We start from the raw sequence: 25,681 nt of genomic DNA, 5'->3' as shown, positions 1-25,681 counted from the left end.
CTATAAGAAATATTTCAACAATTTCTCAATTAAAAAGCATACAAAAGTAGATAGCAAGGCCAAAATTAAATAACATCTTAAATCTTTGATTCTAGGTGCTTAAACTTGTGATTCAACTGCTAATTAAACTGTCCATTTATGTGTAATTTATACAAAAATATTGCAGCAAGAGGAACAGAAAATACCACTATTTAAAAGATATTTATACAGAGAATTTTAAAAGCAACCCCAAGAGCAGACAGTTGGCATGAAGAGCACAGATCTCTGCTGATGTCTGCCCAGCTAGAATGCCACAGTCTAGAATATTAATCCTGGTATTTCACTGCTATTGCAAAGATAATGATTCCATCAGCAACATATAGAAATACTCTTTACCACTTTGCTAAGCTTTAAGATTAGCTCTACTGAATTCCCTGTTTCAATTATGCATGCAGACATGAAGGTACACCAGCTTTTCATATGGGCTATTAAGTAAGAAACAATACAAGCTATTATCACTTCTTTTTGGATGTTTCAAATAATACTTATATAATATCAAAAAGGAATTAGTACACAAGTCAAAGTCTACTTGTGAATACAGAACAAAAATACTGTTTATTTTCTCATTCACTTCTATCTTTGCATACCTTACTATGAAATAGAATTCAGAAAAATGTTGTTATGCACCAAATAATCACCCATCAATAATTAAATTGCACAAATGAAAATTGCATCTTTTTAAAAAAAATCTGAGATTAATGAAAAGAAGTTCATGCATGAAAAAAATCAGGTTGCATAATTTTACTTACATCTTGAACTTCTGGAAAGAAAAATTATTCACAGAATTAAGCAGAACACAGGAAATTACTCCAACTACATTTCATATTTAAAGCATTCTAGAATAAAATTCATGTGTAGAGTCCCTGAATGATGCAATTCTATGTGTCTATATTACTGTGTTAATAACAGTTAATCTAGTGTATTTCCAATACTTTGCCTATATTTTGTGCACAGGATTTAATTGTTCAGTGTTCACCTGGGATCACTGGTAACATGTAAGAGATGCTGTACATCACAATGCTCAATTATTTTTTTATTTTTCTGAACATCACTGAGATAAGTCTGGCTCTACTTCTCTGATCTGTTGTTTAAATTGCTGCATTCTTAAACATGAGAGACCGTATTTTGAAGTTCTCAAAGCCAATTATGTTGCTGAAGACTGTTCTTCAGAAATTTGCAATGTAGAAGAAATACCTTTTAAGGTAAATAGTTAAATAGTTAAAGGAGCTCCCTTACTCAGTATTATATAAGAAAACAACAAAACCCAGCCTTCAAAACAAGGCACTAGTCCACTAAGATGCACCAAACACATAATTTTTTCCCTTCATTTCTTCTTTAAGCCTTCAAAAATAACTAATACTATGGGATGGCAGATTGGTGCTATAAATTTTGAATTCTTCAAAGGTAGGGAAAAAAACAAACAGGAAAACATGCTTATATTTTAACTAGAAAGGAAGAGAAAGATAATTTATTTATAGAAGATAAGTTCATAGTCTTTATTTGGTCTTTACATGAAAAATACACTAAATCTACCAAAAAAGGAAATAGCTAACTCCATTTCCAAACATTTGTGCCCTTCACATCTACATTTACAATGAAAACATCTAAATAACTTACTAAACTGCAAGACTTAATGTTAATTATTGACATAGGGCAATTTGTTACATTCTCTTTATCAAAGTAAGCCTATCATTATGAAGGTGATCCAGCAACAACCAGCCCAAAACTCCTAGTAAAGTTGCAGTTAATGTAAATAGTTATATAGATACTTGAAGACAAAAAAATGTCAGATCTACATCACTTGTAAGAATTGTGCAAGATGTGTTTCATTTCATTAGTGATGCCTTCATTTGTGCTGGGAAAATGTTCTGACTGCCACAGCTGCAGTGTTACTCTGCAAGTATTTTTATCAAAAACATAACCCCCCATCAAATTTCCAACAGCAATACAAAAAGGATTGTTTTGTTCAAACAACCACTTGAGAATAAATATGTTTGGAGATGGCCAAGACTCAAAGGGCACTGCCATCACCTGGTGCTAGACTGCCTCTGCCACTGTACGACGTGCTCATTGTTCAAATAATGGGATTTAAAGAAGCCACAAACCTATTGCATGACCTGTAAGTCCCTACAGTGCTAACTTGTCTTTTTCTTCTCTTTTACTTGTATGTAGGGAATCTGGTTTTGTCAGCAGAAACAGCAATCAATCATACAAAAATTGTATAGCAGCTCTAAGACTGTGTTACTTTAGCTACACTACAACTGCTTGTGGTAGGTTACTGCTGTGCAGGCATGAGTGCCATCATACTCAGCTAACTCAGCATTCTAATCACTGCAACCTTCCTGAAGTACAACACAAAGTACAAGTGTTCTTAAAAGTGTTCTTAAAAGACTGGTACAAACATTCAAAATAAACATCATGACACCTTTTATTAACTTACTGACTTCTGTGACATCAAGAGCTGCGAAACATGACAACAGTTCCCTTTCACAAAACAATATTTTGGTAAAAGACACAGCAAATGCATGGTGTCTACACAACAAACATAAGCAATCAAGTTATTGTACTGTACCTGATTTCCATGAAGATCTAAAACATCAAGGTTTTTTAGGTTCTCCAGATTTGAGATCTTCTTTATTCTGTAAGATTTCAATTATGACAATTATTTCTAATATTCGATTAAAAGTATCTTTCATTTTCCAGCCAATACAAAATAAAGCCTTTTTTCCTGACTAACAAAAGTAACAGAAAAATAACAAATTTTTGAACCATGAAAAAAATTGCTAGATAAATGAGTATGACTTTTAGACTATCACCTTCCTTTCTGACTGTCAATAATTCAGTAGCAGCAGAATTTATGTAGCTCTTCCAGGAAGAAGAAAAGGATGGAGTTCTTGCTACATTAGAAACCAAAGCCAACAACTTCATTGTCTTAAAACTTCTCTGTCCTGCCATATCTTGTCAGATTCCAAACCTAGGCTATTACACACCCAACAGCATCATCTACTGGCTGATGACATTAAACACATGTATTAAGCATTTGTTTTGAGAGTAATCAAAGATCACACACAGATCCAGCTGAAACAAATTAGTAACAACTCTGTCTGATGTGTAACCACTCACTCACTACTAGGCCAAGTCCTAACTACCCCAACACCACACTTCTAAGGTAAACTGCACTCAAGGTGGTTATGATAAGGAAAATAATTCCTCAAAGCACTTTAAAATTGTAGTACCCACAACCCCAACGTTTTACCATAAACAAAATTGATTTCTACAGGTGAGATTTTTTGATACAAAAGCTCTTAGCTCTACTAACACACGGCACTATTGAAACTTGTGAGTTTTGAACACAGGCTGAATTAGGAGGTGCATTCTTTATAATCTGCACATAACTGAAATCTGATCACTAGTTCTCACTGAATATAAGAAAACGAGGAAAATTTTAAAAAGTCAGAGCACAACCTTCAGATGTGTGAGCAATTTCACAGATACATGTATTAAATTTTTAAAATTTAAGGCTACAGGACTAGAATTAATAAATAAGCATTAAATAAGCATGACTTATCTGTCTGGTATTTTTCCCAGCTAAATATACCATGCAGAAATACTTTTTATAGGTTATAAATAATCAATGAATAATGCATTTGATCTGAAAAGACATTCCACAACATGCCACACAAATCTAAGAACACATATTTAATAATCTATCCGAATAGAAGATTATATGGGAACATGTGAAATACTTTGGAAATGTTGCTTAAATGTACTAAGAAAGGAAGTTTTGACATGACACACAAAATCTGTGTGCTTCCTCAGTGGGATCCCTGACACTTAGCTAATCTTAGGGCAGGTCTCACTGGTATGACAGCAACATCACAAACTGAAAACTAACAATGGGAAATCACAGCTGCTACACCATGGGAGGCAGAGTGCCCTAGTTAGGTTTTATTATATGTACCTGTTCTTTCCCAAAAGAAGGACTCTCAGGGATCTCAAAGTTGAAACCCCACTTATCTCTTCAATCTGATTATCATATAAATCTAAGAAAACAAGATGGTGAAGATTAGAAATATTTTGGATACGAGTTATAAAGTTATGTTGGAAATTCAAAAGACGAAGGTGATCTTCCCCATCAATAATTGGGCACATTGTCAGTTTTTGCCTGGAAGAAAAAAGAAGAAAGAGAACACGCAAGTAAGTAACAGATTAGTAATCCACCTTCTGCTCACCCATTCTGACTGAACAGAGAAAAGTATATTATCTTGGTTAAGACAGCATTAATTAGGTTTGTTAATTAAATTTTGTAGATAGAGCAGAAACTCCTGCCTATTAAAAAATTAGCCTGAAAACACAGCTGAAATATTTCCAAAGTTTTCTGAACCCCTCTCTTCTCAGAGATTTGCTTGTTACATGGAAACTACATGGAAGTTTTGTGTTGTGACCACACTAAAATTCCAACAGATGTGGCCTCACACTCTGTTAAGTTTTTCTTCAGCTATCACATGAACAGCCAGTTCAGATCAGAAACCTGCCTGCCTCAGGTGACTGCTGTATGGATATACCCATCACAAGGACATTCTCAGAAAATTCCTCCATGGGACACAGCTCTTCTCTCAGAAACACACACACAAAAAACCCAACAACCCAAGCCCACCAGTGACTGCAACCATTAGTGGGACACTCTGGTCACTCTGGTCACTGTAGACCAGGGGCTGAGGCTCTGGCACATGTGCTCTGTCACCCTCTCACCTTTCCAGGGTAAGTCTGTCTGAGTTCAGGATTTTGTCTTCAGCAGTACGTTGCAATACAGGAAATGTTATTGATGAACTGCTCCCAAAATTTGTGTTATCTATTGGAAAATCATACAGACAATACATTAACTACTTCTCTGTAGGTGCATGTCTTGAACTACAGGTGATAACAGCAAAATTTTCGTTCTATAAAAGTAAAGCATGAAAGTTCTTTTTGTCTCCATCCAGTACCATGATGTACCACTTTTCTTTCCTGATATTATGACTCTATCCCTCTACATCCTCTTTCCAGTAAAACAGAGAGAGACTAATGAGAAGATTCCCCTGTTACCTGAAGCATGGGAACTAAAAATGTGACTCTTCTGTCATGCTCTGAATTTTGTAGGGGAGTGAATAGAAGTCTCCCCAAGTCCTGATAAAGACCCTGTACTCTGCTTCAGCACCAAACCAGAAAATTCTGTCAGACTGGATGGTGCTGGGAGACAGAGCTGCTTATTACACACCAAAGGATTTCATACTCTTTGGTCTCCTGCACAGGGAACAAAACCAAACTGCAGACTTACATTTACTCCATAAGTTGCACAGTATCCCTAAAAGTCAACCCAGTCTGGATGGCTGCTGACCTTCATTTTTTACCAGAATGAATGAAGAGTTGCCATCATAACTAAACTGATCTTCTGCTCACACCAGCCATAGGCAAGCAGCAGCAACATGGCAGAAGTGTTTCAAGTCTCTTCCAGTCCTCACCACAGTTAGCAGTGATATCACCAATATCTTGCTTTGCAAAGCCAAGAGCGTGCAAGCACAACAGAAAAACTATCTCTCAATATCACAGTTCTAAATTAGAAACTCATTTTGTCTAAATATATTAAAATGTTAAACATCCAGTAAAACGTTACTTCACACAATTGTGTGGCTATTGAGGGAATACACAGTAGGGCACTTGATAGGTTGTGGCTTGGTAGGTAGAAGAAAAAATGCTCTTCCATAAGGGGGAAAAAAAAGCCCAAGCAGAGGGTTAAGGACATGATGCAACAGTAACTATATTGAATTACTGTAGCCAAGTAGGAAACACTGTCACTCTTATATTTTCTAATCGTGATACAATGATACTTTTTAAATAGTAAAATAGATACAAAAGACAAACAAACCAAACTCTATGGAATATTACCTAGTCTTCCCGAGTAGTTTTTTTCCAGATCATGCTGCAGAAGCCTATTGTGGAAAGATGACTGGTCTTTATTTATTCTGAATTCAAACTGTAACACAGTATTATAGACAAATGTTAGAGTTTTCAAATGCAAATAATATCTTTGCACAAACACAAATTTAGTACTAACAGCAGCTCAGAGGAATTTTTACAAATGCTTTGGGGAAAAAAAAAAAATTTTTTGCAGCAAAAGGTGCATTCATTCTTTTCAAACACTACAACTAAAAAGTTTCACTGTTGGAAGCCAAAATGAAAATATGGCAGCTACCAGTACATTGATATGCAGTTGACTGAATAAATAAAATCAAACCCCAGCCTGTGAGGAATACTGCAATTACAGATAGAAGATCAAGAAATCATATATACATACATACATATATGTATGTGTATATATATATATATATGAAGCTTATGGCAGGCTATTGTACAAACGCCAATTACAGATAGAAGATCAAGAAATCATATATACATACATAAAAAAAAAAAATTGTATATATATATATATATGAAGCTTATGGCAGGCTATTGTACAAACGCATGTTTTCATTTTATATGTTTTCAATAGGATGAAATAAATTTTAAAAATACTATCATATACATTAGATATGGTAAGTCAACAGGTAAGTACTGAAAAGGTAATTCCTATATGAAAGCATACATATTTGTCTGTATCATACAATACATTTGTTAATATAACTATCCAAGAAAAGATAATAATTACTGGTTTGGTTTTTTCTGGTATTGATGAGGTCTGGATGACCAGCTGGAGACCACAATTATTAACCTGCAAATTAGAGGAAAATTAAATTAATTGCTAAATTTCTCAGAAATATCAGTACAATTGTTGATTGCAATACTGATATATTGTGTATCAATAGAACTGCTTTTTAAACAATAAAGCTATTTTCAACAGCAAAATCTGCCAAGAAAGGAGCTATTTTGCAAAATATTATGAATACATCACATCTCTAATTAAAACGAAATTTTTCGTTTACAACAATCACACTGGTTTAATTTTAAAAATACACTGCAAGAGCGACTTCCATGGGGATACAACTCTCAGTACGAAGAAAACAAGTGTTTACATTTAAATACGCCTTGCATTTTCAAAAGACAAAAAACATGCTGCTCTTTGAGCTAGATTGATGCGGCAAAACCGAGACGTCTCACAGGAGCACAGCACCGGCTCATCCACGCACATGGATCCATCCCTGCTCCCACCAGCACAGCCCCAGTGATGTCGGGGAGCTGCCGCCCGCCCGGCGCCCCCGCCCCGGCAGCACCTACCGCTGCGGGCGCGGCCCGCGGGCCCCGCCCGGGGCGGCCCTTGCTGGGCACCATGGCCGGCTGCCCCCGCGCAGTCCCTCGGCCCCAGGCGGCCCCTCAGGGCCCCGCGGTCCCGAGCAGCCTGTCAGAGCTGCGCGGTCCCAAACAAGCCAGCGCGGCCCCGCGCCGCCGCCGCCCTGTCGGAAATGGCTCCGCCGTTACCGCGGACACCGCGGCTTCCGCCCCGCCCGCCGTCTGGGGCGGCGCCGAGGGGCGGGAAACCGTGAGGGGCCGGAGAGCGTGAGGGGCGGGAGACCGTGAGGGGTAGGATACCGTGAGGGATGGCAAACCGTGAGGGGCGGGAGAGCGTGAGGGGTAGGATACCGTGAGGGATGGGAGACCGTGAGGGGCGGGAGACGATGAGGAGTGGGAGACGATGAGGGATGGGAAACGATGAGGGATGGGAGAGCGTGAGGGCGGGAGAGCGTGAGGGGCGGGAGACCGTGAGGGATGGGAGAGCGTGAGGGGCGGGAGACCGTGAGGGGCGGGAGACCGTGAGGGGCGGGAGACCGTGAGGGGTAGGATACCTTGAGGGGTAGGATACCGTGAGGGATGGCAAACCGTGAGGGATGGGAGACCGTGAAGGATGACAAACCGTGAGGGGCGGGAGAGCGTGAGGGATGGGAAACGATGAGGGATGGGAGAGCGTGAGGGCGGGAGAGCGTGAAGGGATGGAGACGATGAGGGATGGGAGACCGTGAGGGATGGGAGACTGTGAAGGATGGCAAACCGTGAGGGGCGGGAAACCGTGAGGGATGGGAAACCGTGAGAGGACGGGGACGGACGGACGGATGGATGTGGCGCTCTGTGGCCATCCTGCTGCACTCGCTGTCACTCCCACCCCGCTGCCCCACAGTAAAAAGCCGGTCTTATGATTGTATTTTTCTGAATTCTACAAGCAAGGCTCTGTGTGAATACCCGTGACAGGGCGAGAAGCTGGATGGTTCCTGTCGTGCCTCAAGAAGCTTCCTTCTGTGGGCACAGACTGGTCACAAAATGTTACAATCACAAAATGTGACAGTCAGCCTGTGCGAGCTCCTGGTGCTGATCCCGCAGCAGCTCCTGGAGCCCAGGAGCCCCACTGATGAGTACTGCATGCTTTTAAATACACTCATCAAGAAATTAGTGGTAGGAGAAGTAACGGTGTGGCTGTGAGTGAATTGTGGCTGTGAATTGCCTCATGGGGTCTATCCCAATCAGAATCGTGGAATCATCAAGGTTAGAAGAGCTCTTTAAGGCTATCAAGTCCAAATGTCAATCCAGCACTGTAATCCCTAAACCACAAACCATATGATCCAGAGGAGATCCAGACACTCTTAAACACCTCCCTGGGCAACCCATTCCAATGCCTGGCCACACAAGCAAATAAATATTCCAGGTTTAGCTTCTTGTATTGTCATTTTAGTTTCCATCCGCTGGAAAACGCACCATAAGAAATCTGTGCAGATTTTGGTTGTGCAGTTGAGGTTCATGGGTTTATGATGTTTACTGGGTACCAGTGAGCCATGGGTTTCCCTCTAAGGGACTTCTCTACATTAATACATTTAGTTTTAAGTTCTGCTTTGTTTATAAATACTACTTTATCTCTACTGGAAGTTAAGCATTATAGAGCATTGTTACATTAAAAAGAAAACAAAACAAAACAAACCCAAAAAACATCAGTCTGGCAATTTCAATGGAAATCTAATCAACACAGTGTTTGAAATTACATCAGTCTTCATCTGGCCAAAAGCCAGTTCTGTGCTGTGACCACTGGTGGAGCAAATACACACACACATCTAGCGTCCTTTGCTATAAAATCAAGTTCCCTTAACCCTGACAGAAAGATATATCAGATAAACTGAAAGGTCTTCAAACATCATTTGGTGAGTTAGCTACTTGGGTAGCATAAAATAGTTCTTTGTTCATACTCCTGACCTTGTTTGTGCCCAGGGAGGCAAACAACCTCCATGAACTCATACAAAATCTGACCCACAGCCCCGTCCATATTCTTGCCTAGAATGTGTAATTGTGTTTGTATTTCTGTGTCCACTGAAAAAAATGGCAATGTGATGCATTACCCAAGACCAATGTGTAATTGTGTTTGTATTTCTGTGTCCACTGAAAAAAAAATGGCAATGTGATGCGTTACCCAAGACATAATACAGAATGTTCCATCAGCAGAGAACTAGAGATTTGGTTAGTGGTGCTTGTAAGCATATTTCATAAACAAAATACTTTCTTGCTTAAGGCACATTGAAAAATCAGCCAAAGCCTGAGGCAGGGCAGTCTCAGAACGCGTCCATGCCAGCAAACCTGACTCATGAGGGCTGTTTGCCACAGTAATGAGAAGAACTGGCCATGAGTGCAGTCTCACTCTGTCCATCCAAATTTTTAAGAAGAAAATATTGAAGCAATGCAGACATAAACAAGGATGCCACAAATGAAGCTGTGACTTAAAGATCATGCAGCAGTTTGGGTACAGACAGTATTGAAAAAAAATCTTCCTTGAGTGAAGAATGAGTATTTACATGGTAAATTGAAAAGCTTTTTATTCTAATATTTAGCACATGAACGTTAATTTCCCTTTAGTAGCTGAAACAGTCCACTGAAATATAGTGCAATAGTCTTAAGTTCAAAATGATCACTGCCTAAGTGTTTCAGAAAGAGGGCCTCTATTTTAATTAGTTCTTAAGAGGGAATGTTTTTATTCTGTGTGTCATGCAGACCTATAGGGGAGACTCCTCTGCAAAACCAGCACGTATCCAAGCATGTCCTTGTTCATACGTGTATCTTGTTTCCAAATCTCACCGTCGGCATTTAAACCACACTCACCCCAACAAAACCTTTCTGACTTTCACAAAATGCAACGCTCTGCTCAGGGAGCAGCGGCGCAGCCCAAGGCTGCCCCAGGAGAAGAGAAGCTGAAAGCTGTTTTCCGTTGTTTTCTGATGAAGCAGAAGCAGTTCAGCCGTCAGGAGAAGGACTCCTCAGCTGCCCGGCGGGCCCGGGGGCGGCACGGCTGGAGGAGGGTCGGGGGAGTGGAGCTGGGAGCGCCGCCCCAGCGGGAGGGGACAGGGGGACAGGAGGGGAGGCGGCCGGGCGGCTGCCGCAAGCCGGGCATCGCGGGTGTCGCGGCGGGCTGAGCCCGGCCGGGAGCTCCATGGCCCAGCCGCAGCCGGCCGAGCCCGGGGCCGCGCCCGCCGGGCCGGAGCTGCCGGCGGGGAGCGGCCCCGTGCAGATCCGGGTGGCCGTCCAGGCGGCCGCCGAGGAGGACGAGGAAGACGAGGAGGAGGAGGACTCGGGGGGCGGCGGAGCGCAGTGCCCCAGCTGCAGCGAGGAGGACTCGGGGCGCTGCGGGCGTTCCAGGTGAGCCCGGGGCAGCGGCTCTGGCCGCGGGGCCGTGCGGGGCGAGCAGCGGGGCCGCCGCGAACACCCCCGCAGCGGAGCGGGCCCGGCTGATGCAACCCGGGCCGAGCGGCGGGTGGGAGACGCTGGAAGCCCTCCAGCACGGACACCCGGCGGCCGGGAGGGAGCTGCCCGCCGCACCGAGGGCTCCGCCCGGGCCGCGTCCCGGCGGGACTGCCGGGCCCGGGGCTCCCCCACAGCGAGGAGCGCCGGGCTCTGATGCTCCCGACATTTCCAATTCACTGCGATTTGCAGAAAGATTTTAGGGGTTAGCTGTAGCTGTGTTTTGGAGTTTTGTTTTGGGGTTTGATGTTTTGGGTTTTTTTCCCTCTTTTTTCCCGTTTTGGCTTGGTGACCTGAAATAGCTTTGATGCTTACCAGAATCTCTCACTTGTAAAACGAACATCCAGGATTTTTGTGCCAGCAAACTGCAGGAAGACAAAGATCTACTAGTTGTAGTTCATCCTGTGGTCTGTAGTAAAGCTGCAGATGGAGTCATAAATTGTCACATAAAAAATTAGGTACAGTAGCAAGAAATTCAGTATTCTGTTTGAACACTTATTGTTCCTAATTGATTTTCTAACTTCATACCTAGCACTGACTCAGAATGAACCGCAATGGAGTATTTTAAATTACAGAGGGGTTGTAGGGGAGTGAGAAATTTTCTGTAGCTGCCAAAATTGTCAGCTACGGACTACAGAAACAGGAGTTGAACAGAGCTAGGCACAGTGCAGTTAAGGTTTTGAAACTGAGTCACCTTAGTTGCAAAATCATGTGACTGTTGTATTTTTATAAAAGTGTACAGCAGCCTACAATATTACATTCTATTTACTGATTTCTTAAAATCAGGATATTATTTACATTTGTTATCTATGACAGTATTACTTGTGAAGAGCTTCTAGCCCTGGCCTAGACTAGAAAAAAAAAAGGTTATTTTTTCAAGCTTTGAAAGACAATAGCTTTTAAACACTCTTAAATGTCACTTATTTAATCCTCTGCAGTAGATGCTATCTTCAGAAATGTTTGCTGACAGTGTTGATGTATATTCAGTTCTTGTGGAGGTTGCCTTTTTGTAAATGGCCTCTTCCTGATCCAGGAAAGGCCAGAGGCATTGCTGTGGAGAGAATTCTAAGGACTCTGCACCAGAAGTAGGTGAATGGAGTTTACACATTCTTCTGCCATTTACATATAACCTTACCTAAGGATTTCCTTTTTTGGGAATGCAGCATCTGATAGGAAATTATTTACAAACATTTGGAAAATTATTAGGGATGGTCTAAAACTGCTGGGAATGAGCCATCCCACTCTCCAGCTGAAGCTTGCAGACAGCTTGCCATCATTAGGCACCCAGTATTGTATTTGTGTTTTTGTTGACAAACGTGGACTGTCCTTGAGTGACTGTACTCTTGGAACTTATAAATTAGATTGCCACATAGTGTTTATTAATGCAATACTTCTTTCGTTTGGAGACTCAGCTAAAAATTTTCAGAAGGTTAGATGCTATCCAAACAATTTAATATATTGTGAGATTTAAAATTCCAAATCTGCTCTCCCTGTAGATATGTTTAGTTTCTTGTGTGACTAATGACGAGATGAGTCACCATGTTGAAAGATTGTTTTTCATTCTGTTTTACAAGCATATCATCACAAAGCTCTGAATTAAAAAAATAAAGTTGTGAATAACAACTAGGGTTTGGTTCTTTGTCAGTGTTGACTGAAATGATTTATCAACTACTTTTGTAACACAGTTGATACCCTAGAGGTGCTACCAATTGATCATTATCATAAATTAACATGGAGCTAGTTACAAATTTCTGCATTTATTGTAGGTGCTATTTCCATGCAGCATTTAGTGAGGGCTGTTGTAAGAGCCCATAAGATTTTGTAAAAACTGACGTGTCTGCCAAACACAGAAATAGTGTATAGGTCAAACTGTGACCAATATTTGAGAGGTGAAATGTTTCACCCTGATTCAGTGTGTCTATGCTGTAGGTCTCTGCAAACATGCAACTCATTTTTGTTGTTTTCCAAAGCACAATACCCCTTTTTGTCTCTAAATAAACACCTGCAAATATCTATGCTAATAAATCCCTAAAACAAATGTGAGCACAATCCAGAAGGCAAGCTTTTCCTAGAGAGTGTGGATTTGCAAAAAGGCTGGATGTTCCAAGCTTCTTGTACCCAGACTAATTCTGAATCAGTAGTAAATGAAGTAGGGGGAAGGGATTATCATGAATGAAAAATAAACCCCATTGGTTTTTGCTTTCTTCTCAAACCAGCACCCACAGCTGGGGATCAGACATTCTTTACCATCCTCATTGTAACTTCATCTATTATCCTCCACTTCTGGCTTTGCCAAATAACAGAAATTCTTTATCTTGGTCTCTCATTCTTGTCATTCCTTCAATTACTACCCTATTAAAGGCTAGGGAGATTTTTAACGGGAGACTTCTAGGACTGTGCAAGTGAGTATCCACATACCCCAGATGTGTTGCCCTATCATCAGAACTATAACAACTAAATGTACTGTAAGCTGCAGAAAGCCAGGTGCCAGAGACCTGCTGTAACAGGTCCCAGCAGCAGGCAGAGCTCCTGTGCAGAGCCCACTGACCTACCCCCTCTCCAGACACAGCACTGCAGTCACTGCCTCTGTCACCCCTGCAGGAACTGTCAGGGCAGGGGATCCAGCAGGCTGCACACTGCCTCTGTCACCCCTGCAGGAACTGTCAGGGCAGGGCTGCATCCCCCTGCCAGACTGGCCTCACACCACTCCAGTGTGATGCCTGCTCCTTTTCCTAAGGGTTCCAAAGCCTGCAGAAGCTACTTAAGACAATTCTGGGGAAATGCATGGCTCCTTCTTTTCATTACTAATGTACCTGGGAGACCATACTAATGCATGATTTATGGGTTACTTAGTGGATGATTTTATTTTATTAACAGAAACTTTCATGATGATCCCACAACAAAACTGGACCACTAACAGCTTGAAAAAATGACTGACTTAGATAGACTTGTCCATTATAGTCACCTGTAAATGGAAATTTTTATTTCAGCAACAAATGTGTTGTTGTAACTGCACGTGGCAAGATGTTTATCTTGAATCCATGGTTGCAGTATTTTTGGAGGAATAGAATGCTCCACAGTGCTCTACTTTGCCCAGGTACCCAGACAATATGATGGGAGGTAAAGAGAAGAAATGAGAATGGCCTCATGAGGTCATTTCTCATGAGGAACCTGCATGTGGGCATATAAACCTGTTCCTGAGGTACATGAGCTGGCAGATTTAGCCCCTGTGGTAAACTGCTGGCTATTATGTTACTCTGGAAGTGACCTATAAAATGTGTAACAGCCCTGTCAGTCCTCCTTACTCCCTGGATATCAACTCCTGCATCCATGCAGTGAAGAGGCTTAAAAAATCATGACTGCATCCAGTTGGAATATTCATTCTCTGGTACGTGACACTATTCATGAAGCACATAAAGGTCAGGCCTATGTTTGATACCTTCATACTGAAAAATATAACACTGTAACTAGAGGAACTTTGTATAGTACCAAGTGCCAGGGCACCTTCATTTCATGTTTTGGTGGAGGATGGAGCTGTCAGTGCTTTCAAGCATTAGTGTAGATGCCTCATTGTTCTGCACTGAGATCAGCTTATGGAATGAGCTCAGGAACTTGACTCCTTATGCCGACTGGAAAGCTTCATCCTCTGAGCTAGCCTGCTGTCTCAGCTGGGGGGTGATACCTGTCCAGTGCCCACATCTAAAGGCAGTTGGAACCAGCCTTTTCATTTTGAAAGGCTATTTGAATCCACTAATAGAAGATTAAGAACTGTTAATAAAATGATTTATCTCTTTTCCAGTGGTGGGGAAAATGATGATGACTCTGACCAGAACTGGAAACCACCAGAAAATGACCTGATCCAGAAGTTAATAGCACAGATTGAATATTACTTCTCAGATGAGAACCTTGAGAAAGATGCCTTCCTTCTGAAGCATGTGAGAAGAAATAAGATGGGCTATGTCAGTGTTAAACTGCTCACTTCATTTAAGAAGGTAAGCTAACTTTTTGAGACTTGAAGGGTCTCATGCAAGCCTGATGAATCTAAAAACAGCAGAAGAGTTTGGGGTGTTTTTTAGACTGAGATTTTTGAGGGAGGAAAGATCAGTTCAATACACTGAAGACTTAAACTTCTTGTTTGGCAAATGTAACATCCATAGAACATGCATTTTGATCATGGTTCAGGCCTAGATGTGGAATGACCAAGCACTACTTGAGCAGGCTTTCAGATGACGATTTCCAGTTTGACCTTTAGTGCCAGTTCCTGTTTTAATTAGATTTAACAGGACGTGAGCTTTACAGGAGCTCACTGATGCCCATTATAGCATGAAAACTGTACACTTTCTCACTAAGTCTGCTGCATGAAAGTTAAATCCAGGGTTCTGCTTGTAGACTGAAGCCTGCATCTGCCTTAAAATTCAGTGACTAGTTTGATTTGGTTTGCTCAGTTGTGGTGCTTAACCTGTGTCTGTCCCAAAGGTGAAACACCTTACCCGTGACTGGAGAACCACAGCCTATGCACTGAGGTACTCCAGCACTCTGGAGCTCAATGATGATAACAAAAAGGTTCGAAGAAATACTCCAGTTCCAGTGTTTCCAAGTGAAAATGTCCCTACCAGGATGCTACTGGTATATGACATCCACATGATTTCTGAGCTGCAGGCCCTTAACAAAGAAGAAAATGGATGCATGCAAGAAAGGATAATGGAGCACCTTCTCAAAGCCTTTGTAACTTTTGGTGTAATTTCATCAGTTCGTATTCTCAAGCCTGGCAGGGATCTCCCACCTGATATCAGGAGGGTCAGCAATAGGTACACCCAGCTGGGAACCCAGGAATGTGCAATTATAGAATTTGAAGAAGTAGAAGCGGCCGTACGTGCTCATGATTTCATGTGTGCTGAAAACAAAGAGACTGGCATGAAAGTTGTCCAAATAGGCATGAAACCACCAAAGAAAAAAGTTCCCAAAGACAAGAACCATGATGAAGATACCAACAAGAGCCTTAAGAAGGCTCGATCCCTTAACAAGAGAGTTGAGGAGCTTCAGTTTGCTGGTGATGAATCTTCAGCAAACAGCTCTTCTGACCCAGAGAGCAATCCTACATCACCGCTGTCAGGACGCAAACGTAACACAACAAATACTACGAGTAATTTGAGCCCTGTGATCCACCCAAACAACCATCTGAGTCCCAATATGTCACCCAGATCAAGTCCTTGGAACAGTCCATCTTCACTAAGAAAAGTAACAAAAAAATCTCCGCTGGCTGAAGATAGCAAGCTTAATGCAAGCACTAGCCCTGAAATTCCAAGGAAATACACTGATTATTCCTCAGATAGCAGCATCACTCCTTCTGGGAGCCCCTGGGTGCAGAGAAGAAAAGCCCAAACTCTGACACAAGAGAAGAGTCCTGTCAGCAGTCCCATGTTGGCTCGGAAAATACAAAATGCAGACGGTCTCCCTGTAGGGGTGCTGCGGCTGCCTAAAGGTCCTGATGGCACCAAAGGATTCCACAATGGCTGTGAAAGAAGGAAGGCTATGAAGGGTGAATAGACTATTCTTTAAAAACAGTTTCACAAATCAGCCAACTGCTGGTGACCAAGCCTCGTGAAAACTTATCGCTTGAGTGACTCAGTTAAATCAGTATTTAATTTTAAAAGCTTTTGTATTTATATAGAGACTTTATAATTTGTATATTTGTATATTTTCTTCACAGAACAGATGAGGCTGGAAGGCATCTCTGGAGATTGCCCAGTCCACCTCCTTTGCTGAAGCTACAAGTCACTGATAGGTTTGAGTATCTGCAAGGACAGACTCCCAGCCTGTCTGGCTGATGTGTTCCCATGTTCAACCACCCACACAAAACCAGTCTGTGCCCCTTTTCCTGTTACTGGATATTGCTGAGAAGTGCCTGGCTCTATCTTCTTTACTTCTTCTCATCAGATATTTAAAAACCTTGATGAGATCCTCCCCCAGAGCCCTCTCCTCTCCAATCTAACCAGTGCCCACTCTCTGGGCCTCACAGGAGGGATGTGCCAGCCTTTTAATCAGCTGAATCACTTAGCTAATGCAGGGCCCTACCTGCATCCATTCTTTATAATGTATTATTTTGAAACACCTAAATATTCAAGCAGCCATATAAATCATTGATGTAAGTACATTATTTGCCAAGCTAGGTTCCTGAGGAGCAGTGTGTACTTACGCTTTAGTGGCTATATTATGAAAAGCTATGGAATATTACCAGTCTCATCAGAGGGAGCTGAGGTTTTGAAGACTTCCTGTGTTTGCCACAGAAGGAACAGAGAAACCAATGCCACAGTGAGCAATTGTTCTCACATACATCACCAAAGCAGCATTGTTCAAGACTGCTTGTCTTGAATCAGTGAGCATTTTCGTGAGTAAAGACTGAGCATTGGAGACTGCTCTGTAAGTGTTCTCTTGTATAATCACATGAAAATAAAAATATTAACTCTAGATCTATTTTGTTTACTTTAAAAATAAGTTGAGCTGCACATGAATAGATAACTTAAACCTCATCTTATACCACATAAAATTCTAGTAGCAGTTACTCAAAATTTCCATTGTATTCAGGGAAAAAAATTTTCTCTGCCCCATTACTGATGGTTCTGTGATGATGCTTCACTCTGTGTGTCACAGTCATTTTTATACAATATTATAAACTAAACAGTAGTTATGTCTCTGCTAACTCAGAATTTGACAAGCAGGCTCAGCAGAAAGTGCTTAAATTAAAATTAACTATAATGCTACATGAAGTTAATGAAGGAAACTGCAGTTTTACTTACAAAAGTAAAACTGGAAAACTAGCCCAGGGATGGTAAGAGCATTTCAAGTTGCAATGGTCATCTTGGGAACTGTGCATGACAAAAGTCTCATCAGATGGTGATTCTTCATTCCAAAAGTCCACATCCTGTCCAACTTCCTAAGTGTAACATTTCTGCTGTGTAAATAACTGCAGTAGACTCCTATACACAGAAATCCCAGCTCTGTGTGCTGCTCTTTAGCCACCCACGTACATTCCTGGTTCTTTCACTGCACACAAATGGAATCCTCCAGGTGACCTCCCCACTCCCATGACACAAACTGCAGCATGTGCACATTCAGATTTTGTGAGCTCTCAGCACCAGAACACACAGGCAGGTGCTTGGGGAGTGAAGCCTGTGGCTGCCCAGGACAGGGAGAGCCAGGGGCTGCCACAGCAGCAGGGAGAGGCTGGCAGGCAGCGCGGTGCTCCAGGGACTCACCCCACAGAATCCTGCTTCTCTTCTCCAGAGCTCAAACACACACATGCACACCTTGAAGTGGTGGTTTCAAAAACATGGAGCCTGAGGCTATTTTTATTCCTTTTTTTACACAACAAACAGCAATTCTGAAAAGCATTTAAGAATGAGACCACTTTGCCAAGTAGCTCAGTTACTGAAGGCATTCAAGATTCTTAAGTGCCTACACACCACCAGTGCCCAGAGCACCAGCAGAGACCCTCTTGTGCCACTCAACCACAGCAGCTTTAGTCATACATGTACAGCAATAAAAACAGATACAATATTCATTCCTTCGTATAAATATTTAGTTCTCCCTGAGTTTGTTTCTGTCTTCACATTCAATCAAGAGCTCAAAACCTGAAAACTATACAAACCCCAAAAATACACAACACACATTCAAACTGCTTGGCTGAATGCTGCCAACAGAGATGCTTTAAACACCAATAGCTCTGCCTTTATTTTGTTCCAGCTCTTCAATGTTTATATTATGATGACATATTTTAACTAAGTATTTTTTAAAATGTCGTATCAGCTCAAGAGAAACAAGGTGACAACACATCTGGCATTTTAGTCACTGGTTGAGAGCCCTTCTTACCTACCAAAAGAACATTTACTTCTGTCCCCAGTTACAAGGGATGCATTCCAGTTGCCTTCATTTCACACAGGCAGTTTATGGCTGGGTTTAAAAACCTGAGGTCTGAAAAAAGCCGGGGACTTCAGTAAAAAAAGCTTATTAACTCAAATATACCCGAGCTATTCAGGACAACAGTTTGATTAATCAAACAGAGCTGGCTTCAGCTTACACCACTGCTCCCTCAGCTTGGATTTTACTGCATTTGAAGCAAAAATATAGTTGAGTGATTCATAGGAAAGATCCCACATCTGTGATCGAGTCAGATTAAATGTTTTTGCAACCAGCTCGTATTCTTGCGACAGATCAGTGGCGAAGACACCTTTATCATCAGTCTGGAGTTAAATTGAAAGGAAAGAAATAAAAAAGTTCAAATTAGTTCCTCTATATCAAAAAGGTTTTTTTCTATACATACAAACAGGTTATATCTTGTTGTCTCACATTTTATTCCACTGTTCTTTCATCTGTGCATGGTTATTTCATTCTTTATTTGCCCTACTTTCACTAAAAAATGAATAAATTATTCAAATTATTCAAAACTTCTTAAAATGATGGCATGATTTATCAAAATAGGATTTCCTACTGAAATTGCTAGAAAGATGGCTATCAAATGCTGCATATATTCAAGGTATGTCAGTATGTGCAGGTTTCCTTACTCCTCTTTTCACTTTCCCCAGATACGCAGTGCTATAAAATATATATATATATATATATATATATATATGCACACACACTTGGACAATGCTATGGATTATGGGGGTTAAACTAACACGATAATACTAAAACCCTGCCAATGGCAGCACAAGCACTTGGCACCTGCAATGCTTAAAGACCTTAATGAGCTATGAAGAGAACTATGAGGAGCAGGAGCTCTCACCCAGCACAATGAACATCAGGTTAGTAGAGGTGCATATGCAAGCACTGGAACAATGAGTTTTAAGAGAAATCTATTGTGCAAAGAGCTATGAAGTTCACTGCTTGTATAGCTGATCATTTTAACCCACAGAAAAAAGTCCTGGCTTTACAAGAGAACCAAGATAAATACTAGCAATTCCCATTTGAATTAAAAGCATTTTTCAAACAGAACATTATGATTTCCTAAAAGCAAATTATTTGCTACAAGGTCAGAAATTGTTAGTCAGTTCTGATCCATAAACAAAGACTTCTCCAACTTCACAAGTTTAGCCCTTTGCTTTAATATACACTTAAAAATCAAAAAACTTACACAAAGCACTGCAGGATGGCCCATGCTGTACCAGTATCCAAAATGGTGTTTGTCACAGGAAGGCACTGTCTGAGATTTTATGTTTGATGTCATGCAAAATTCTAAGGGAAAAACAGAAAAATAAATGAGGACATATACTAAAACAAGAGACATGTTAATTATAAAGCTATATAAAGATCCTGAATAAAAATTAAAATCAGCTACTGTTGATTTTCTATGCTTCTTTTGTAATTTCTTTTGAGAAATGTTTGCTAATCGATTTCTTGGGGTATAAAATGTAAGGAGCATGCAAACCAGGTACAGAACCACCACACAGTCTTGTACAGTAATGACAAATTATGATTTGATTCTGCTTCCAGCTGAGACATCATCTGTTGTCTGCTGTGCCACAAAGGTGCCAAAAACCCCACAAGTGTCATGAGTGTACCTTTATGGGCAAGTATTCTCATTGCCACATTTGTCCAAGTCACCTCTGGTCAGAGACAAACTGGTGTCCCTAGATCAGCAGCACATATCCTGTTCTGATATCCAGAGATCAAGCCAAGGGAAATATTTTTTTCCTTACCAATAGGTATATGATTCTGCTGAACCAGTGACACTATCTCTTCAGAACCTGCTGCTGTGGAGTTGAGAAATGTTCCATGTCCAATTCTGTCAGGAGGCAGGCCCAGGAGAATCTTGGTCTCCTCTTCTTGATTTGGAATCTAGAGAGGATATATGTCACATTCTGTCAAAGCAGCATGAAATAGCACATTATATAGTTACAATGGACTTTCACAGCATCTCCTATCCAAAAGAAAGTGTTAGTGAAATAGAAACAAGTATAAATATGCTGATGACATCATATGTCCTGCTTAATTTACTGAAAAAATAACTATCTTCAGTAATTACTGGACTTCTTGGAGCCAATTCCAGCCACCATTTGAACAAAAGCTCAACTCTTCTACTGATCCCAGTGCAACTAACAGAGCTCACTGGTCACAAAACTGTGGATTTCACTACACATGATTGCTGATATAACATCAGTAAGAAAGCAGTGGATCTCTTAGAAAGCTCCTAATTTCTCACCTAACCCCAGAATTTATATAGTACAGGAAGCAATAATCTAGCTGTTCAGATCTAGAACAAAAGGTTGAAGATTTCTCCTTGTTTTCTTGTGTCTTTTCAAACACCCCAAACCATTAATGCTTTGGCCTGAGAAGTCCAAAACGCACAGAACGTAATTTTAGTTTCATCAAAATTTTCACAAAATTACAATTACAGAGAAGCAGAAAAAAAAAAAACAAAACCACCTTTTACCTCACAAAGATGCAGTGCCAGCTTCAGACCTGCTTTTTTTGCTTCAGAGAGAGGTTCCAAAAAATCTTGACCATGTCCTGCCTGGAAAACAGGAATTCTACAGCTTATTTGACAAAATCCCTGTCCTTACCATAATTAAGAAGTCTAGCAATATCCAAGCACTACATTCAAATACAGTTACATTTAAATTATTCCACTTTTCCCACTACTTCAGTGTGGAATGCAGCAAGTCAAACAAGCCTCTGCCACACGATTTATACCAATGGATCAAACACCAGTAGCTCAGATGATGCCTAATCAAAGCATCAAAATCAGGCCAACTGTCTTGATTTTGATACCTTTTACACAGCTACCAGCTAGTGCTATTTCACTTCAGCTTGACAGCTGTCCTCAAATATTTTTGCTTTCTTAATACAAAATGAGCATTTGGTGCAGCTAAACAAAATGTAAAATATTGAGAACTAACTTGCCTCCACCCAGTTATCTGACTGGGACAATTGAGGTACACACACTTCCCAGATAAACACTGCATTTCAATGGTTCTTTTCTCAGTCACATACTAATTTAAGGATTCTTTGTTAGAGATCTGCCCCTAACAGCAAGAGGGAATAACCCAGTATCAATCCAGTCCAGCTAAGCACAAAAATTGGACAAAAACTTGTGAGAAAAACTGGTTAGAACCAGCTGCTGTTACACAACATTACACATTTATCTCCAAGAACAGACTAAAATAAACCAAAAACTTACAGTGGGATCACCACTGAGGTCAAGTCCTACTACAACTCCATCACTGGAAAGCAGGAACTCTTCAGCAAGTTTAACAGTCTCCTTAGCAACTGCTGGGCCATCTCTTCTGTTTATTGCTATTAACAGCCTGGGACAGAAAGGTACTAAATTATTAAATTATATACAAGCTGATCAACAGATCTGACACCAACAAAAAACAGCACTTATATCCTTCATGGCTGAGTATTTGTATAGGAAACTGTTCTAGGAATGAAAGTACCAAAGTGCAGAGGGACACAAATAGATAAATAAGTTGGCCCATGATATGCAATAACACACATGAAGGATGAAAATTCTTCAGTTTTCACAGATAAATCTAGTAAGAGTTGCTTCAGAGGATATAAAAGCCAGGAGAGCAAACTGCCTCCAAACAGCCACTGACACCTACTGAAACTTCTCTGCTGGTCAGGACCAGCTCTTCTTTACAGTAAGCTGCTTGTACAGCTAATCAAACTAAACCTTTGCAACAAAGCTAAGCTGTGAAAAATGAGTCAATTCCATAAAAAACAAGTTATTTTCCTGAAAATGTTGCAAAGAATTGACAGCCTTAAAGATGAGAGGTTTTACCTTGTTTTCTTCTTTACCAATAAAAAAAGAAGATAAAAAGTCAGGTCTCCATACTAATTACCTGCTTCCACTCCATGTAATCTGGTTTAAAAACGATTTTCTTTCCTGTACTGATGGTTTGTAAACCTCTCTGCAAGCATGACCAGGCATCAGAATACACAAAACCTTGAAACAGAGGTGTTCCACATGCTTTATTTACCTTACATCTATATCCAAGCCTTCTTCTTGACACTGCTTTATACCCTCAAGCACAGTTTCAACATACATCCTTTTGGTCATACCTGGAAACACATGCACACGTTTGGAACAAACATATTTTAAACTATTTTTGTTATACTGCAGACCCAGCTCTCTAGTCTCCTAAGTTTCATGTTGCACTTTTGATTTTAGACTATATAGTCTTCTAACACATGTAATTCTAATTCTACCTGTAAATATAGCTTTACTGTGAAGCTCATATTTGAACTAAACCTCCTCCTAAGCATGTGGAAAAATTAAAGTGACTTTGTGTGAACCAGAGAATTGCAATAGTACTTCTATTATGTGTTTCTACCAAACCACACCTAGAAGAAAAAACCAAAATAACACAAGTAAAATATATCAGCTATTAAAAATATTAGCAGACTCAGATGCCATACTCAAGTGAATAACCCAATCTGATGGGTCATAGACTTATGACCAGCCCCTTTTTTCCCTCAAAAATATAATAGGAAAGTGACATGCTTTTACTTGGTTAAATCTTAGCTTTCATATTTAAAGTATATTTTTATTGAGCCAACTAAATTTGACTTTATTTGTTACTAACATAGTCTTCAACTAAGTTTTATAGTGCAAGAAGATCACAAATTAAAAACCAGAAAAGACTGTACCTGTGGAATTTTCTTCTCTTGGAGTGCTTCTCAATTCCAGATACTTAACACCATCATCAGCAAATTCTTTAATAACATCTTTAGTTATCTGATTAAATAAAAGTGTATTCAACATCATAAAAGTGATACTTATAATCAGTTATATTTTCATTTATAACTAAAAGACCCAGTTATTTTTTGTTGTGAAACACTTGCAATGTTTTCAGGCCCAATGTGTTTTTAATGGTCCCCACATCTGTGGAAATACTACCACACAGAAGGCACATTTGATACCTTCAAGGATAGAAGAGAGTTCAAGAGTTTTACAATAATTTTCTGACCTTCAATTGAAAAATATAATTTTTTATATTGTTACTTGGAACTCAATGCTCTTAATCTCACTGGTTGTGACTGTGTGTACTGCTTGCTTGTTTTAAGTGAACTTTTAATCAACTTACCAGTAAAATATCTTCAGTCCTCGTGGTAACCTGATAGATGATCTGAAACATCTGAAAACATCTAAAATACAATTTAAAAAAATTAATTGGAAAGACACTGAATGAGTATGTAGGAAAAAAAAATCTACATTTTAAAAACACCTATCCACTGGAGACAAGTAACCAGACTGTAGCTTGAAATACAAAGAAACATGTGAATAGCAATTTCTGATTTTAGGTATCAACAAAGCATTTGCAACAAAAGTAACTACCACAAAGCTTTTTGAAGGAAAAGTGAAACATGAAATTTCCAAAAAAGGAAACTATGTGAGTGAATTTTCTCTGAAAAGGAGATGATCGAAGTAAAAAATTTCAATCCTTTAAAGAAGGAATTAATCAATAAGCTTTCCTTTTAGTTTGCATGCATAGAAGAAATTACTCTGTAGATACAAATATTAAAAAAAATCTATGAGATTATGCTGTAAAACTTAAAAGCGTATTTTCTGCAGTTAGTGTGCAAGGCCACACATTTCTGTTTTCAACTTAAATAAAAAACCTTTGGTAAATGTTCATCACACACATGCACATACTCACTCATCTAAGGTTCTTTTCTTTCCTTTGTCAATCACAGTCATTCCATTCTGGATCTGAAGGTTTGGCTTCTGGGCCATGAGTTTCTTCATAGTAGCAGTACTGATACAGCCATTCAAATGAGCATGGAGTTCCTACAGAAATAAAAATCCTATGGACTTATGAAAAGGATGACTCCTGCACCTTGTCTGTACCACTGTTCTCATCCTACATCACTGTTTCACTCTGGGTTTGAAAATAACAGTTATCTGCATTTTGGCTAACAATAAGTTCCTTAGGTTTTTGCAAGCACTGGTTCAGCTGAGAAGTGCCCTGTTTATTTTGTGGCTGCTGTTGGCTCTGGTCTCCATGGGAGCACAGCTGGCCCAGCAAAGAGCTCTCCAGACAATTCTTGGGGTGGTGTGCTCCAAGGTGAGGAGGAAGCCAACAGCTGCCTCAGTATTACAAAAAGTACAGTAAGGATTCAAGAACTCTCCCATCCACTGCAAGTTAAATGTACATGTCCATCATTCAAACATAGCAACAGGTGTCTACCCACTGTCCTTGCTTTTGTTCATGAAGTTTAAACTCACTCCAGAAATGCAGCAAGACTCTGACAGGAACGGCAGCTGCAGTGACTGCACTCCTTTGCCTAAGGCCTCTTTCTGCCTGACTTTCTATTGACATCCTGACTTTGGGCTCCAAACCTCAGCTCCACGCCTCACTTTGCCTTTGCTCGTTCTTATCTCCTGCCTCCTGACTTAAGGAATAGGCCTCTAGCGCCCTCCCTGCTCATTCAAAATGTATCTACAAATGTATCTACTTTGTTACCTACCTTTCCTCTCTCTGTACACATCCACCGGCCCGGCCCCAGCCCCGCCCCGGCCCCGCACAGCGCCCGCCCCCGGCCCCGCCGCAGCGGGACCGAGCCGAGAGCACGACAGACACCGTCAGTATGAAGGCCAGCAAAGCTTCAAGGCGCCGTTTATTGAAGCGATAGCATTTCCAGCCCGACGGCACCGCAGGGCTACAGCAGCGGCCGCTCCAGCCCCCCGCCAGGGCCACGCACGGCCGGGCATCACCGCGGCTACACGGAGCTGTGCTGTAATGGCACCAGTCCGCTACATTATCGCGTCACAAAGTCCTAAGTGGACAGACTCATCGATTATATTGCCAACCCTTTTTTTAAGTAATTTGGCAAGCTTGCTAGCACAAGAATAGGAACTGTAGCTTTCACAGATATGCTGGTCAAACCCAACAAAAAA

At 40.7% G+C, this 25,681-nt stretch overlaps 3 protein-coding genes across 4 annotated transcripts in view; 1 reads left to right on the top strand and 2 right to left on the bottom strand.

Annotated features, from left to right (window-relative positions):
- The window catches only part of LRRC49 (leucine rich repeat containing 49), a 40,494-nt gene extending 33,150 nt beyond the window's left edge, over positions 1-7,344 (bottom strand). For both annotated transcript variants that reach the window (XM_039723429.1, XM_039723428.1), the window contains exons 1-6: positions 7,291-7,344; positions 6,725-6,787; positions 5,965-6,052; positions 4,792-4,891; positions 4,001-4,204; positions 2,612-2,678 (exon numbers count right to left, since the gene is read on the bottom strand). In XM_039723429.1, coding sequence (XP_039579363.1) covers positions 2,612-2,678; positions 4,001-4,204; positions 4,792-4,891; positions 5,965-6,052; positions 6,725-6,787; positions 7,291-7,344 — 576 coding nt within the window. The remainder of the gene's footprint in view (positions 1-2,611; positions 2,679-4,000; positions 4,205-4,791; positions 4,892-5,964; positions 6,053-6,724; positions 6,788-7,290) is intronic.
- A 3,031-nt stretch (positions 7,345-10,375) lies between these two features.
- Positions 10,376-17,247, top strand: LARP6 (La ribonucleoprotein 6, translational regulator). The gene is made up of 3 exons (XM_039723293.1): positions 10,376-10,677; positions 14,579-14,771; positions 15,256-17,247. The coding sequence occupies exons 1-3, from the start codon at positions 10,472-10,474 to the stop codon at positions 16,324-16,326; spliced, it is 1,470 nt and encodes a 489-aa protein (XP_039579227.1). The 5' UTR covers positions 10,376-10,471; the 3' UTR covers positions 16,327-17,247.
- Positions 17,248-18,789: 1,542 nt separating this feature from the next.
- ADAL (adenosine deaminase like) lies at positions 18,790-24,574 on the bottom strand. The gene is made up of 9 exons (XM_039723294.1): positions 24,441-24,574; positions 23,868-23,928; positions 23,431-23,518; positions 22,761-22,842; positions 21,956-22,082; positions 21,209-21,289; positions 20,475-20,613; positions 19,910-20,010; positions 18,790-19,019 (listed from the first exon to the last, which is right to left on the bottom strand). Exons 1-9 carry the CDS (start codon positions 24,527-24,529, stop codon positions 18,828-18,830), a joined length of 960 nt encoding a protein of 319 aa, XP_039579228.1. The 5' UTR covers positions 24,530-24,574; the 3' UTR covers positions 18,790-18,827.
- Between the last annotated feature and the right edge of the window lie 1,107 nt (positions 24,575-25,681).

Source organism: Passer montanus, unplaced genomic scaffold (genome assembly GCF_014805655.1).
Source record: "Passer montanus isolate IOZ18808 unplaced genomic scaffold, ASM1480565v1 scaffold5, whole genome shotgun sequence".
NCBI lineage: Eukaryota > Metazoa > Chordata > Aves > Passeriformes > Passeridae > Passer > Passer montanus.
The sequence above is the reverse complement of the archived record's forward strand: the minus strand, read 5'-3'. Positions and strand labels throughout refer to the sequence as shown.

Bases quoted from the DNA above. Each gene is read 5' to 3' on its own strand.
- LARP6 (XM_039723293.1), top strand. From the start codon at position 10,472: ATGGCCCAGCCGCAGCCGGCCGAGCCCGGGGCCGCGCCCGCCGGGCCG. The intron at 10,678-14,578 runs GTGAGCCCGGGG...TCTCTTTTCCAG, and splicing joins GGGCGCTGCGGGCGTTCCAG to TGGTGGGGAAAATGATGATG. The intron at 14,772-15,255 runs GTAAGCTAACTT...TCTGTCCCAAAG, and splicing joins TGCTCACTTCATTTAAGAAG to GTGAAACACCTTACCCGTGA.
- ADAL (XM_039723294.1), bottom strand. From the start codon at position 24,529: ATGAAGAAACTCATGGCCCAGAAGCCAAACCTTCAGATCCAGAATGGA. The intron at 22,843-23,430 runs GTACAGTCTTTT...ATGTGTTTCCAG, and splicing joins AAGAGAAGAAAATTCCACAG to GTATGACCAAAAGGATGTAT. The intron at 22,083-22,760 runs GTAAATAAAGCA...TTTCTGTCCCAG, and splicing joins GGCTTGGATATAGATGTAAG to GCTGTTAATAGCAATAAACA.